The sequence below is a fragment of the Pteronotus mesoamericanus genome, unplaced genomic scaffold (genome assembly GCF_021234165.1).
Source record: "Pteronotus mesoamericanus isolate MK-2021 breed Mesoamerican mustached bat unplaced genomic scaffold, CSHL_Meso_final contig_74, whole genome shotgun sequence".
Taxonomy (NCBI): Eukaryota; Metazoa; Chordata; class Mammalia; order Chiroptera; family Mormoopidae; genus Pteronotus; species Pteronotus mesoamericanus.
The window spans coordinates 36,534,200-36,550,433 of NW_026555247.1; the positions used below are offsets into that span (position 1 = coordinate 36,534,200).

General features: G+C 43.7%; 2 protein-coding genes across 4 annotated transcripts in view; both read right to left on the reverse strand.

Annotated features, from left to right (window-relative positions):
- KDSR (3-ketodihydrosphingosine reductase) overlaps positions 1 to 5,143 on the reverse strand; it is a 35,445-nt gene extending 30,302 nt beyond the window's left edge. For both annotated transcript variants that reach the window (XM_054583769.1, XM_054583768.1), the window contains exon 1: positions 4,936 to 5,143. In XM_054583769.1, coding sequence (XP_054439744.1) covers positions 4,936 to 5,043 — 108 coding nt within the window. In that variant the 5' untranslated portion in view covers positions 5,044 to 5,143. The remainder of the gene's footprint in view (positions 1 to 4,935) is intronic.
- Positions 5,144 to 10,811: 5,668 nt separating this feature from the next.
- Positions 10,812 to 16,234, reverse strand: part of VPS4B (vacuolar protein sorting 4 homolog B) — a 28,666-nt gene continuing 23,243 nt past the window's right edge. Inside the window, exons 10-12 of one of the 2 annotated variants that reach the window (XM_054583771.1) lie at positions 15,510 to 15,650; positions 13,944 to 14,073; positions 10,812 to 12,037 (exon numbers count right to left, since the gene is read on the reverse strand). In XM_054583771.1, the coding sequence (XP_054439746.1) occupies positions 13,972 to 14,073; positions 15,510 to 15,650 (243 nt within the window). In that variant the 3' untranslated portion in view covers positions 10,812 to 12,037; positions 13,944 to 13,971. Of the gene's footprint in view, positions 14,074 to 15,509; positions 15,651 to 16,234 lie in introns of both variants that reach the window. The other variant, XM_054583770.1, reaches the window with a different exon arrangement.

Below are 16,234 nucleotides of genomic sequence, written 5' to 3' on the forward strand. Positions count from 1 at the left end.
GCTCCTCAGCACATGGCTTTACACTTCTGAGGGAAGCTGACAGAATGTAACAATCACGGGCTCTAGAAACCAATCTAAGGACTAGGTCTGTAGCTCCTGTCGCTTCTCCATCCCACACTTGATGAGCGGGATGAGTGCAAACCTGGGAGACCGAACCACCAGCAGGGCCCGCTGCTGTCGGTCACTGTCCTCGGCACCGAGCTGTCCAGGGCACACCTACAATATTGTCCAAAGTTCCCTGGAGGGGAAGTGCCTATAAATCTAGCTAATAAATAACACATTAGTCCTAAGTGCCCATCACTAGACAAATGGGTAAAGATGTGGTACAATGGAACATCACTCAGCCATAAAAAAGAAGGAAATCTTCCCATTTCCAATAAGGTGGATGGACCTGGAGAACATTGTGCTCAGAGAAACAAGCCAGCCCGAGAAAGACAAGTACCGAAGATTTCACGCATATGTGGAATCTAAAGCACTATCTATATGAACAATATAAACAAAACAGAAACAGACAGAGAGAAAACAAGCTGATGCTTGTCAGCTGGGAGGGGGGTTGGGCGGATGGGTGAAAAGGTGACGAGATTGAGTACAGATGGGCAGTTACAAAACAGTCACAGGGATGTGGTGCACAGCGTAGACAATACAGTCGATACTATTGTAGTAACTGTGCACGGTGCCAGGCAGGCACTGGAATTATTGGGGGATCACTTCGTAAATTATAGAAACGTCTAACCACTACATTATACACCTGGAACTAAAATAAAATAATACTGAATGTCAATTGAAATTGAAAAAGAAAACTCCAAAAAAAAAAAAATGATAATACGTTAGTCTGGCTTCAAGTCCATTCCAATGGAACCTTTTTTTTTTTACACTGTGTTCCTCTTTAATAATATTGCATGGGCTTCTTTGTTTCAATGTATATAAACTCTCCTTGTTTTATTTACTTATTTTTTTAAATCCTTGCCTGAGGATAACATCCATTGATTTCAAAGAGAGAGGGAAAGAGGGAGAGAGAGAGAGAGAGAGAGAGAGAGAGACGGAGAGAGAGAAAGATCAACATGTGAGACAGAACATCAAGTCAGTTGCCTCCTGTACCTATACACCCTGACCAGAGACGAACCAGCAACCTAGGTATGTGCCCTAGCAGGGAATTGAACCCGTGACCTTACGGTGCACAGGATTATGCTCCAACTAAACAAACCACCCAGCCTCCCACAGAATCTTACGTCCTTATTGCGTACATCCTATGCATGACCTGCTCTACAAGAGATGAAAAGAACGGTCACATGCTTATGACTTATAATCATCTCAGTGACTGCTTATTATAACGTAATATACGATCCCACTGCAACCCTGAAAAGCACAGCTTCTCCTCCTCTCTCGGCCGCCCCTCTACAGCTCAGCCTCCTGGCCGTCTTGCAGTTCCACGCTCCCGCCCACCGCACGGCGGGCCTCTGCTCGTCCCACGGTCCCGGCCAGGAAGGCTCTCCTGCCCTCGTTTCGCGGAGCTGCACGTGCTCACCCATCACAACGCAGCCAAGACGCGGCTCCCGCAGGAAGGCCTCCCTGATGCTGGGCAGGCCCGAAACGAACGGCCACGGATTGATTTGCGTGATTCATTTAATTCACAACCATCTCTATCACCGCTCCATAAACTCCATTAAAAATACTACCTCTATTTTTGCTCCCACTATATTCCTAACTCTTAGCACAGTGCCTAGCGTAGAGGATGCACTCAATGTATATTTAACCTAATAAGACAAATGCAATGTTTTCTTTCTAGTCATTTTCCCTATGCAGATGGTATAACATGGGCCCAGGGATTGGGGGGCTGGGGGCTGACAAGGGAAGGGAAGGGGAGGTGAGGGGAAGGGGAGGCGAGGGGAGGGGAGGGGAGGGGGGAGGATCAGGACACATCTGTCCTCATAGGGTACCATATCTTACTTAAAAAAGTAATTATCTTGTAATGTCTTACGTCAAAAAACTAAAAGGCTTCACAGTACTGCATTCACAGCTCTATCAAAACAACCATTTCCCGAGAGTGGGACATTTGGATTATTTTTAATATTTTACTGTTAGATATTGTGCTGCAGTGAACATCTCCGACCCCATCCCACGACTGTAAATCCTCACGAAGCCCCTTGTGCACAATGCCCTGGTCTGCACACAGCTCCTAAGCATCCCCTTCTCTCCAGCCTCATCTTTGCACCACTGACGAGCTTTCTTTGGCGGATCATTGACCATCACCGACAGAAGGTTACCGTAAGAACAGACCTGTTGCCAGGCAGCTGATCACCTCTGAGGAGGTCTCAGCTAGGAAGCTGTTTCATGGGTGGTTCTGGTTCATGAATTGCCACCAGACATCCCAAGTCCATGGCAATTAACAAGACCCCTAAAAATGTCCTGGCTGTTGGATGATGTAACTGCTGCCTAAGTGTCTCTCCACCTACTTCTGTTTCCAAATCCTGCCTCTCCCACAGGGCCAGCTTCAGAGTCCTCTCTTCCAAGCAGCTCTTCCCGACTGCCACTCAGCCCTGTCCTTTACCTGTCACTTTGTACCTTGTGCACAGCTCCTTATGCACATGTCTGATGCCAGACCGTAAATCCCTTGAGAATGAGCACCCAGTCCAATTCATCGCTCATTCCCAGACCAGGGCCTCATGTAAACAGCTGCATTAGTTTGCAGAACGGTGAACAGTGCCATTTCTCTGAAAGATACAACAGCAACCGCACCTGTGAGTACAATTCCCCTATTTGCTATTCAGTGAATTAATGGCAGTTGAAGCTATGAGGTTATTGAGAAAATGCCTAAGCTGTAAAGTGCTATGTAGGTATGAGGTCCTGTTATCACTGTTGTCTCTTTCTAGACTATTGCACTCTAGAGGAGCTGTGTGAGCTTGCTGCACATCAAAGAACTGTTCAACCTGATCCCTGCTAAGCTTTTTCCATAAGAACAAGAGTTAGACTTCAACTTTTGGGTCATGGTTCATGGGAAACTAACCTCCCAGTCAAGTCACCTCCTCCTTAAGCAGGCACCTGAGGATTGGCCATTTCTGGCCTGTGTTACTCTGAAAGTTACAAGCAAATGTAAGAGATTTTCATAATGGCTTAGAAAAATGGTAAATGTGTATGGAGTTGCCTGACAACGGGTAAACTGAGTCCAGATGCGGGACATGCAAGATAACAGTTTAATTTCCTTCCTCTCTCATCCCCTCTTACCCGTCACTGGAAATGCAGCTGAAGCGGGACTAAGTCCTTCACCACACACTCCACCGCCATTGAGGGCACGAGGGGGAAGGGCTTCCAGCCATCTCCAAAAGAGGAGAACTTGACTTTCCAGTACTCAAGTCAATTACACAGCTTTTTAAAAAACCAGCTGATTTAAATAATTACATACCCTGTTAGACTTCTACGCAGTAGTTAGGGAGATAGCAAAAACAAACACTCCATAGTCACGACCCAGTCTGTGCAGGCCTCCACGCGGGCAGACATTCGAAACGTCAGCTCCCTCTCCTACCACCACCCGGTCTAGTCCTGACAAATCTCAAGGAAAATAATTACATTTTCGCTCCCCTTATGACCTTAAAAAAGAGGGCAGAGAGTGGCACCCTGTGAATCAGTCACATCATCCTTGCGTTATTTATAAACGCATATGAAAAGGAGTCGATGAAAATAAGAAACTCTCCCTGGTCTATCGCCAGCGTGTTTGTCGTCTTCCCCACTGGCGGCCTGCAGCCTCATGGGGCTGCAAAGACCAGGGTCAAGGTTTGGTGACAACTCCCTCCTAAACAAGAGGCTCAAAATTTTCATCACTGCTGTTGGCTTACCTTTTACCAAGTTACGCTCTGCAAACATAAAATGTGAAAGAAGACAACTTTTAAAGCCATGCTTTTGTGGCAAAGGTTGTCCTGTGCGTGGCCGTGACACCTTCAGGATTTAGCAGGACAGTAAAGTTTTGCTTCTCCCCACCCCCCCGCCCCGCCCCCACACTGCCCCCAGATTTCAAGCATGCTAAAAGGAATGACCGTCTCGTCCCATCACAGCCCAGGGGGGAGACTCAAGTATGTCACCTCGGGTACCAGGAGGATTTGTGCTGCCAGCTCAGTCACGAACTGCCCTTACTCAGAACCTCCCGCCTCGGTGTGCCTTGGGGTGGCGGCACACAAAGCCACCGCCAACAGCGAGGTGCTGGGCACAGGTAGGGAGGCGCTCTCGCTCAGTTGGAGACAGGTGCTACACCTGCCGAAAGGTGGCCTTTGACGACAGGATCCTCCAGGAAGGAACAAAGCAAACCGACGCACATCCTCTTCATTCCTAAAGCACCTGCCAGGTGGCTTAGCTCATCCCTCTGACTCTGGAATGATGACACAGGAGCGCCCAGGGACCCCAGACTGAGCTCGCAGAGACGAGCAGTGCAGACGGGGCAGAAGCGTCCCAGCGCCTCCATCCAGCCAGGGCTCCCGGCCCACTGGGCTCGGACCAATTTTCCCTGGTGAGTCACTCCCTAGACGCCTTCGGCAACAACTGTCTGCCACTCGCACAAGCCATCTCCCAGCTGGGGGCCGCCTCGGCCGGTCCCGGCAGCTGGGGCTCTCCGTCGCCCGCCTCGCCAACCCGCGCCGTCACCGACCGCAGTGTCCTTGACAAAGTTTCCCAGCCTCTCTGCTCCTCAGGTGACTCGTCGGGAGAACCGAGAACAAAAAGAGCCACCTCCCAGGGATGCGCCTGGGATTAGCGAGCGGCTCCCGAGCCCCCGGAGCGCCCTCCGGAAGGAGCCAGCTGCCGCGGAGGACAGGACGGGTCCCCGAGGCCCTGCGCGGGGACAGTGCCGGGGGGCGCGGCGGCAGGTGACCCTCCGTTTGGAGAAGGGGCGGTGGAGGCCCGGCGGCCGAGCGGGCCGGGATTTGGGCGCGCGCACTGGGGGCCACTCACCACCACATGCGCCCCGGGCAGCACCAAGGGCTTGGGGCTGATGAGAGGAGACAGCATGTACAGCAGCAGCACGAACGCCACGACGCAGGTGGCCACGAGGAGCAGCATCGCTCGGCGGGTCGGGCCGGGCCGGGACAGGGAGCCAGTGGCACAAGCGATCACGCGCGACCGCGCAGCAGGAGCCGGTGTTTGGGTTCCGGGCGGGGCGGCGGCCGAGGGGAAGAGGCGGAGCCGGTAGAGGGCGCGACCGCGGCGGGGCGGTGCCACCTGCGGGGATGCGGGGCCGGGCCCAGCGCCCCCTGCGATCGGCTGGGTCCTGCAGCCTCCGCGCGGGGCCCTAGTCCGCCCCTTCGGCCCCCCGCGGCGCCACGCAGAGCGCCTTTGCGTGGACGCGGTAACACCGCGGGCTGGTGTCGCGGGTGCGTCTTAGGACCGCGGAGAGCTGGTTTCCGGACCCTCCCGACCGCGCGTCGGGGCGTCGGGCCCGTTCTAGTCGTGCGGTTCCGCCACGTCCCCGAGTGTCGCCGAACCGGTGGCCCGCCAGGCGGGAGGCAGTTCGCGGCGATCTGGTCCGGGGCTGTGGGGTCACCGGACTCTGCCCAGGCCTGGAAGCCCTGGAATCAAAATGAAATCCCGGCCTCCATTTCGTAATTTCTGGGCGTAAAAGGTCAAAGATCACTATCGTTTCTCACAGCAACGGGAAAACCTGAACAGGGCCTGTCTTCCAAAATCACTCAGATAATTCGATTTCGTTGAGTAGAATTTTTTAAAAACAAAGCTAGGATTTAAATTAAAAAGAGAAAAAGCTTGAGATCTAATTGACATCCTGATTCAATACATGGATTTTAGTACACTCAAGAGTTGAACAACCCCCAGGACAATTTTAGAGCATTTCATTACACCCCCCTCCACCCAAAATATCCTGTGCCCATTAGCGGCCACTACCCCTTTCCTCCCAGCCCTAAGGCAATCCCCCTCCTTCTGCCTCTAGACTGGCTTAGTCTGGGTATGTCCCACAAGTGCAATCATAGATTATGCAGCTTCTTTCATTCACTTAGCATAGTGTCCTCAGGGTTCATCCATGTCGTACAATGTACCAGTACGTTATTGATTAAAAAAAATTTTTTATTTATTAATTTTAGAGAAAGGAAGGGGGTAGAGAGAGACATCGATTTGTTGTTCCACTTACTTAAGTTTTCATTGCTGGATTCTCGCATGTGCCCTGACCAGGCCTCAGCCTTGGTGTGTTGGGAAGACAGTGGCCAACAGAGCTACCCGGCCAGGACTGCAGTTTATTGCTTTAATCACCAAATTATATTCCATCGTGTGGATACACCACACTTCATTTATCCAGTCACCATCGGATGGACGCTTGGGTTGTTTCCACCTTGGGGCTCTTATAAATAATGCCTCTGTGAACGTTCACATACAAGTTTTTGTGGGGACATATGTGTTTATCTTGGGTTTAGACCTTGGAGTGGAATTGCTACATCTTGTGGCCAGAAAAGGGGTTCTGTGGAGAGTAACCTCACTGGGTGACGTGGTCATAAATCCCTAACTGGGCAGTAATCACCCTCGGGAACTTCTCTAGTAAAAGGCTCACCTTTGCCTTCAGCAAATTCTTTCTTATTTCTGTGCATCTAGGTTTGCAGACCTTTGAAATGATCTTTTTAGACCCCCTCCTTCTAAAGCATGACCTCAAGGGAACACAAAATCTTATTAACTACCCCATATCCAATCCCCCCCTTGCTTTCTCCCACCTTCAGGTGATCCTCCTTACTTCCCTCTTTAATTCTAACTGCACAGAAGAGGCTGCAAACGGTCATTTCTTGGAATCTCAGTGTGTCAAGATCTTGCTTCCAGGCTTATCCTCAAATAAATATTTTATAAACATTGTCTACAGGTTTGGCCATTCTGATGTCGACAATCTTATAGTAACTCTGTTTCACCAGAACTGCCAGACTGTTTTCCAAAGCAGCTGTGCCATTTTACATTCCTGCCAACAATGTACAAAGATTCCAATTTCTCTATAACCTCTGCAACACTTGACCACGTTTTTAAATTATAGCCTTCCTGGGGGCATGAAGAGACATTTCATTGTGATTTTGACTTGCGTAAGGCATACTTGTGTTTTCTTGCCTGCTTTTTGTTTTTGTTGTTTTTAGAAATGATAAGGTGCTAAGGAGCAAAGGTTCTGAGCTTTTCTTCTTTATCAATTTATTGCCCAGAGTTAGCCAAATTGCAGGGTGTGAGAACACAGGCCCCAAGACTTCTGACACCAATTGGAAATGTGAGGGTTTCCCAAACCACCTTCTGCTTTGGTCTCTAGAAGGACTGAGAACTGTTATACTCCCGGTTGTGCTTTACAGCAAAGTCGGCTCAGGAAAAAAGTGAATGGGGCAAAGTCTGGAGGACTCCAAAAGCAACACTTCTGCATCTCCAATGGCGTGAGGACATTGTGACCACCCAGTACTGCTGAGTGACAATATGCATGGAGCACTGCCAACCAGGGAAGTCCATCTGGTGTCCAGAGATTTTTACTGGGGCTTTATTATATGTAGGTGTGATTGACTGATTGCCCACAGGCTGAACTCACTTTCCAGGGCAACTGATAACACATGATGCAAAGCTTCTACGTCCACCAGAGTTGGTCTTTCTGCCACGGCCAGCCCCACCTTAAAATCTAGTTTGGCCAATCCTCATCTAAACAAAGACATTCCTATCAGGGATGACACATACTTCCCAGAAGCCAAAGAGAAAGGCCAGACCTTTCTCTTTGGACAAGGCGAGAGTCTTGACTACACAGGCCACCGCCTGGTCTTTGTTCCAAGCTCTCCTACAGATGAACAAACAGATGCTTAATTTTTGGAGGCGGCAGAGTGGAGAAGGAGGTTCTCCACTCAATTTCCCTATAGATTGGACCATCAGTATCCACACTGCAATCTCACTAATGGCAGTTTCCACCGTATCACTCTATCAGCCAGAAATAGTTAAGGTGAAATAGAGAAAAAAGGGAGAAGTATAGCTGCAAGAACTGCATAGTCATACCGGCACCCTTCCCCACGCCCTCTCCTCCAAATCCCCCTGAAAGGGAGAGGACTGCATCTAGCGGGAACCCTCTCTCGCTCCCCATCCTGCTGAGTGTGAGCGTATTCAGCAAGACGTGCACATTAGCCCTTCCAGTCTTCATCTTCCCCTCTCCCATTCCAACCGCCTGCTTCAGTTCTCCATGAGACCTTTACTCTGAGGGTGACTTGCAACATGCTATGTCCATTTGATGTGATTTCCGACCATTGTCAGAAACTAGGGACTGCAAAATATGCTTCTAGGTCTGAGGAAACACAGTCCCGAGGTCCGAATTGGTGCAGTGTCTTCTGAGTCAGTCCTTACGTGATATTAGGTTGGCTAAAAAGTTCATTTGCTTTTTCTCCATACGATGGCTCTAGTAGCACTTTGTTGTCTTTAACTTCAAGATAGTTAAGATTGTATTGGACAGCTGTCATATCAGCGTGCATTTAAAAAAAACTAAAATTGGTGAATTTTTGTGTAGCCATTTTAATATTGAAGATGAAAGAAACTACGCAACATTTTCAGCATGCTTTATTATTTCAAGAAAGGTAAAAACACAGCTGAAATGCAAAGAAAAGAGATTTGTGCAGTGTGTGGAGAAGGTGCTGTGACTGATCAAATGCATCAAAAGTGGTTTGCGAAGTATCGTGCTGGAGCTTTCTTGCTGGACGACGATGCTCCACAGTCGAGTAGACCAGCTGAAGTTGACAGTGACTGAGACATGAATTGAGAACAATTGTTCTACCACACAGAAGACAGCCAACATACTCAACATATCCAAGTCAATAAGGTAATTTGTAAAAATGAAAAGTGTGTTACATTTTACAGAAAAAACTTAAAACAGACTTTGTGGCCAACCCAGTATTTTGAGCATTGCATTTGATTCTGAGTATGCAAAGCCCAGTCCAGTCTGTTTATCCCATCAAGATCTATTTGTAACCTTCCAGGGCTACTAGCGTCTCTCCAGAGCCAGCTGTGCAGACTTTCCCTCAGGGGAAACTGCCCCATAGCCATCAGCAACTCCTGTCATTCTGGTTGGCATTTTGTGCCCCAGGCGGGACAAGAGGACTTTGTCTAGATTCACCCCATCTCTGTGTGGCTGAGGCTCCCACATCTCCTCACTTCACGGATCCAGGTGGCCACCTCAAGTGAGCACTCCCGGATATCCACTGGCTGCTTCCAACGGCCTTCCCATCTCAGGAGGTTCTTCTGATGACCAGGGACACGGCCTACTTCAATGTACACCTTGAGTTTCCCTGATTTTCATACAGCCTTGCCCCCTACAGGCACCCCTTTAACAGCCAGTTTCCCATCACCCTTCTACTTAACCACGCGGCCAGGCCAGTAGCTGGTGCCCAGTCGGTCCAACACCCAAACAGGGATTGACGGTACGTAATTCAGCCAACCAGGCTGACTTGTTTTTCTCTCCTTCAGCCAGGGTGGCAGCCTTCCCAACAGGATGCCGTCCATTCACCTTGACACCGACAGCCGTAAACCAAGCAGCTCTTTTGGTCAACAGAGACCTGTGCGTAGGACACTGCCCACACAGCCCAAGTGACTCTAGGTCCAGCAGTTCCTTAGGGGGCTCCAAAGTCAGCCCCCGAGTCACCCTGCTGTGAACGCAGTTCATCTCTTTGCATTTCCTGGTAGCATGTTCCTGTAAAACACTTCCGTTTCAGTATGAAACTGTTCTGGGCCCATCAGTGTCCTTCCCCAGTACAGTGCTTCTCTAACATCAACAAACACGAGGTTACCTGCTATTGGTTCTGTCTCCCTGGAGAACCCTGACTAATACAGAAGGGATCATGGGCTTAAATGCAAAACTATGAAACCTTTAGAAAACCCACTGAGTTTTAAAAGAATGAAGACTTTGGTCAGTCAAGAAAAAAAAAAAAATCAGGTCACTTATTTAAAGAAGAAATCAGGCTAGTTTCAGATTTCTCCATAGTAACATTCAACATGAGAACATCAATAGATCTCTAAGATTCTCAAGGAAAGAATGTTGAGCCAAGGTTTTATAACCAGCCAATCTGCATTTTACCCACTGAACATGTAATAATTAAGGAAATATTTTTCCCACAAGTATTAAGGCTATTTACTGTCTTAGTCCATTTGGGCTGCTATCACACAATACCATAGACCAGGTGACTTATAAACAATAGAAATTTGTTCCTCATAGTTCTGGAGGGTGGGAAGCCCAAAATCAAAATACTGGCAGATGTGAAGACGAAGCAAGGAAGCAACTTCTGAAAGCCGGAAACAGCTCTCACCAGAAACCAAAGCTGCTGGCACCTGGATCTTGGACTTTCCTAGAACTGTGAGAAATAAATTTCCTGTTGTTTAAACCACCCAGTCCATGGCATTTTATTATGGCTGTCCTATCTGACATCATGCTGTTAAATAATTTCAAATTTAAGTTATAAACGTTAACTTAACAAATGGAACCCACACATTTTACTACTTCACTAAGCCTATTAAAAAAAAAAAGTTTTTAAAGATTTTATTTGTTTTTAGAGAGAGGGGGAGGGAGAGAAACATTGATGTGCAAGAGATACATCAATCAGCTGCCTCTCACATGCCCCGACCTGGGGACCTGGCCTGCAACACAAGCAAGTGCCCCGACTGGGAACTGAAATAGTGACCTTTTGATGAGCGAGCTGGCACTGAACCCACTGAGCCACACCAGCCACGGCATAAACCAGTAACTTAGCCGTGGGAAAACCCACCAGACATCATCTTCATCACAAGACCGAAGTTAATTAACATCGCTAAGAATAAAGTCTTGAGATCGTGTCCCCTTGACTTGATTTTTTTATATTAGAAAAATAAATTTTAAGAATGCATTACATAGAAATATACCACACAACATTATATGAAAACAATTTTAAAATCACTTATAATGCCATTACTTTAAAACAATCTATTCATTTCTAATTTCTAATGAACATACACTTTTTACAAGAGAAACGTACTGGATCAGGAATAGGATATGCTGTTTGAAAATAAGCTAGGGTTTATAATGTGAAGTATCAGCAAACACTAACCTTCAGTCATGACAGGGAAGGTCAAAGAGTGAAGTAGATCATAATGACAAGAAATGAAAATGACCATTTATGTGGTATTCTTCCCCCAAATCTTTAACCTTAGTCTAATTAAGAGAGGACATCAGATTAACATAAATTCAGGGACAGTCTTCACAACACCTGGCCAAAACTATTCAAAAGTGTCTCAAATTCATGAAAAAACAAGGGAAGGCTGACAGAACATCACTGACTAAAGGAGACTAGGAGATGACAATAAATGCAGTCCTGGAGTGGATCCTGGAACAGAAAAAGGATGTTAGTGGAAAAACTGATGAAATCAACATCATGTTGTCATTTGGTTAATGGTATTATGGCAACATTAATTTCTTGCTTTGACTGTACCACGGTTATATGAGATGTTAACCTTAGGGGAAGCTTCTGAAGATTACATACGAACTCTCTACATTAATTTTAACTTCCTCTTCTGCTCAGTTCTGCTTCTGCCCCCTTCTCCTCACAGGTGTTGGTATGTAATAAACATCTTGGCTGCCAAATTCTGCCTCTTGTTAGCTCCTGGAGAACCTAACTTGTAACACTACGTATCACCCAACACATATCCCATTTAGGGCCCATCTGAGAGTGACTCATGAATGTCTGTCTCTCTCCCCCACTTCCTGTCTATCTAAAATCAGTGAGAGCTCAGATGAGGGGGAAAAACAGTACTTCATGTTAATAATATTTTAATATATCAAATATACTCATTCTCTTTCTCTGCATGTAGGGGACAATGAACTCAAATGTCTATTTTCTATTGAAATATTTCATTAATTAAGGTCGCTATAGAGTTTTTAGGCTGAGACAAAAAATGTTCTTCACCATCCAGGGTACAGCTCATAAAGACGCTCCTCAAGTAGGATATATTTGTTGGCTCAGAAAACAACTATCCAAAATCTCATAATGGTCAAGGTCAAGACAATCAGAGCCTGCAACATTCAGTTTCCTGTGCTTATCTGTCCAAAAAGAACACACAGAAATGCCTTATGTTCTACCATTCTAGAATAAGTCTAAAATTATTAGATTCCAGAAACAGTTTTAGAACTAGAAATGTAGAAAACAGAGATATGCCTAGAAGTGATATGAATACTGAGACATAGTTTTCAAAGTTCACATGTAAGAATTAGGTGTGATAAATTATCCACTTAGCATTAACACTATACTTATATACTATTTGCTCATGTATTTGATCAATTTAAGTAAAATACTTCCTCAAAACAAATTCTGGATTCACAAAAACCTCTGGGCTTCAACTATTATATTATTTGAGTAATATAATTATGCTAAATCTCTTAATGATACAATAGCAATATTACATAATTCTGAGCCTAATAAAGTATATATATTATCTAAGACATCTATACAGAATTCTGCATTGGTCTGCCAAGTTAATTCCCAACCCTCACATAAAAGTTGTTGAAAATAGGATTTTCATACATACATTCTTAATAATTTAAAAGTATTTTTTGTGCCTAATCATTGTGGACATTTTCTTCCATACAGAAGACCCAAAATAAAGAAGCATACACAGAACATAGGTAATACTAGTAATAGTAATTTACTTCACTAAGAACAACATGTTTTAGACCTATGATTTCATTTAATAACAAAAAACAATCTGTACAGAAGACCCTAAGGCAACCACATAGAATGTGCAAATGTATTTTAAAACACAAGTCAATCCATAGTATTTTCAAGGTAGAGATCTACCTCATTCTAGCTAACTTCATATTCCTTTGCATGTATAGCCAACTCAAATATACAAGGCACAACTTAGTGTTGGTGCTGAAGTGGGTAACATACCCTCGGAATTCTTATTTGAAAACATTAAAATAACATAGTGTCATATTTTTATTTTATCACTGAGACATCAGCTCATTTCTAAAGCTTCACGAAGCATCACACTGATCACATATATGTGTGGCCAGGACACATGGTTCCCTGAACTTAAAAGGTAAAAAGAGCTTTGCTACCCTATTTTAAAAAAATTATACATACATACATACATATATATATACACACATATATATATGTATGTATGTACACCCACATCACACACAAGACACTTCCCATAATACAAAGGAAGGCCATTCCTTTTAGGAAAGGTTCCTATTACAGTATCTTATGGTAGGGTTATTTTAAAAGGACGTAATTATTTACTACTGGGTTAGGCTGATCTTGCTACAAAAGGACACATTTGAAACAGACATTTTTTTTCCTTCAAGATAAAGACAACGCTTAATTTAGAAAGGCTTTCCCTTGAGATTGCACAGTGAAAGGTATTATTTAGTTAAATATAAAAGCTTGCAGCTTTTAAGGAATTTATTTAAATCTACAACCTACCGAAAAAAGCAACAAGAGCCTCAGCTAGAACGTAACTCAAAGTCTTTCATGCCCACAGTGCTCTTTGCTGTTTTACTACCCCATCCCTGAGAGTAAACATGTCATAATTTTTAACTTTTAATTAAAAATAAATTTACATTGATGAAAATGATGCTTAAGAATTTTTTAAAAATATGAAACAAGCCCTATTTCATTTTAGTAAAAAAAAAAAATGTTCTTTACAAAGACCACTATTCATAACAATGTTAACTATTTGTGTCTCAATCAATTTGAATCCTCTTTTTACTGGGTAATTTCTATTTCTGCCATTCATGTATCACTCATTTTTTCCTCAGAGTTTATTACTTCACAATTTTTGTTAAAAAAGAGCATTTAATGGATAATACAGCAAAAATACACATAAAAGTTAGAGGAACACAGAAGTGAGAGCTACATTTCCTTGTGGTAAAGTGTTCTACTGAAATAATCTGAATGCCATCCAAGAGGGGCAAAAACACCTACGAAAGAAAGAACACACACAGTAAACGTCTTCCTCGTTGTCTTTGGTTTAGCCTTCTTGGCCAAAATCTTCTGAAAACTTCTTTAATTTCAACAAGTCGTGTTCATTGACTGTGGGTTTTGTGCTGGACAGTGACCGTAGCATATCCGGCTGTCAGGAAAAAGACGGGGAGTATCAGTCATAGATTTCGTCACTGCATTACCGCTATTACTGACTTTCAAGTGAGGTTGAAGCTGCATATCTGCACGATACCCCAAGTTAGCGGCAACAGGCCCTTACTCTGCCCAAGGACAGCTCTGACCACGTCACTCCTGCCACCGCTTGCCCTGTCCCGATCGCAGCCTCCACAGCAACTCGCCGGCCGTCAGAAGCAGCCAGTCCTCTCCGCCTGAGGATCCAGAACCCCCTACACACGCTCCCCATCTCTTTCCCGGCCTTACCCATTGTTTTCTTAAACAGGAGAGCAGGTTCTCAAATGCAACTCATAAGAATATTGTCACTCACTTATATTTATGTGAAACATTATCTGATCAAATCAACTGATCAAAATTTTTAACTATTCATTAAAATTAAAATAAAAATGGCAAGAAAGTAGGCTAATATTTGGAATTGGTTAAAAAAGTTCTAGGCTATGGCTATGTTTGCTGTAAAACAGTATGGAAATGGTCAAAAGAACCAAGACTAATAAATAAAAAAAAGGATGGAAACAAAGAAAAAAGCGTTTCTGAATAACTTCTCAGATAACCATTATGGTTAATTAACACATAAATATAGCCACACACCCACACATATATTTAGTCACACCTATCTTTATGTATATGTCTACATATCATGCAAATGTTTCTTTCCCAGAAGTTACTGTTCATTCTGACATAAAGCTCTTGGAAAATCTGTAACTGAAGGAGAAGATTTAAAAAACTGAGTGTTTGTCAATAAGAAAACATAAACATAATGAATATACCTTTTCAGTTATAGTAAGTTCCCTACAAATTATATGCCTTATAAAATAAAGTCTTATGAATTATTTTAACTCCCTCAATATAAGTAACAGAAATGTAATTTTTTTATAATAAAAATCGTTTCACGATTTTTTTCAGCACTGCATTATTTAAACTTTCTGTAAAGCCTTGAGAGGTAAAACAGAAAAACACCATTATGAATACTGTGATACATGCATAAGAGTTTCTGGATATTTTATCAAATATGAAATCCAGAGAAAAAAATTTTTCACCAATCCCACCTTTTAGTAAGTCTTAACAATAACTTACGCAACTTATATGAGCATTTTGGCAATAATATCCCAACTATAAAATCTATAAGGTTAGAAACGCATATTTTTGAAAAATAGCTTATTCACTTAAAATGAAATTTTCCTCAAAGACCAGGAAATTATTTTTAAAGATAATTTTTTTATTTTTAAGTTCAGTTACTTTTTCGCCTTTTTAAGTGAGTAGGCAGTATTAAAGAAGCATGCCTAACAGGCTAACATTTCCTAGCTAACCTTACATAACTGAAAATTTTACCTTTCCTAAATTACAAAGTATATGTTTTACATTTTTTCTTAAAATGAAACAAAAATATCAAACCATGGAAACAATTGGCTCCAAGAGTTTATCCCCAGGGACGTCCACCCACGTCATTTCAATGGCACCAGGGTCACCGGGAGAACAAGGTGTCAGCAGATCGTCTACTATGGTGTCAGGGTCGGCTCGTGAAGGCCCTCGAACCTGGAATAAAGTGTGATCTAGCACAGTTATTTGAACAAATTAAGTAATTATCAAGATTTAGGCCATAATCAGGAAAATGGAACATATATTATTTGTTTCATTAAAATGTTTACTTCTGAAAATAAAAATAAGAATATACAACAAAAAGTGGTTATCTCTGGGTGTGGGGATAGATTTTGCTTGATTTTAATTTTTTTCTTCATGCTTTTTTATATTTTGAAATTTCCTACAATGATCACAGGGAGAAAATGAGTGAAGATTAAAAAAAAATAATAATAAGAAACTTACCTGTGGCTATGATTTCTCTTTTCTTCTCTAATGCTTATTAAGTGGAAATAATTCTTGAGACCAAAAACAGAAATAAGTATTCTTACTTATTGTTTGTCTTTCCTCACAAAATTTTCAGCTGCAGGGATTTTTGTGTTTTTTGATTGCTGTGTTTTATGACTTAACCTTGGGCACAGATTAGTACTTCAGATATGTGATAAACAGGCAACTTGTTCTTGGTAACAGAGATGGAGGAGGGATGGAGCCATAGAGATGGACCATCTAGTTGGTGAAACAAAAGGCCTCATGGTCGAAGT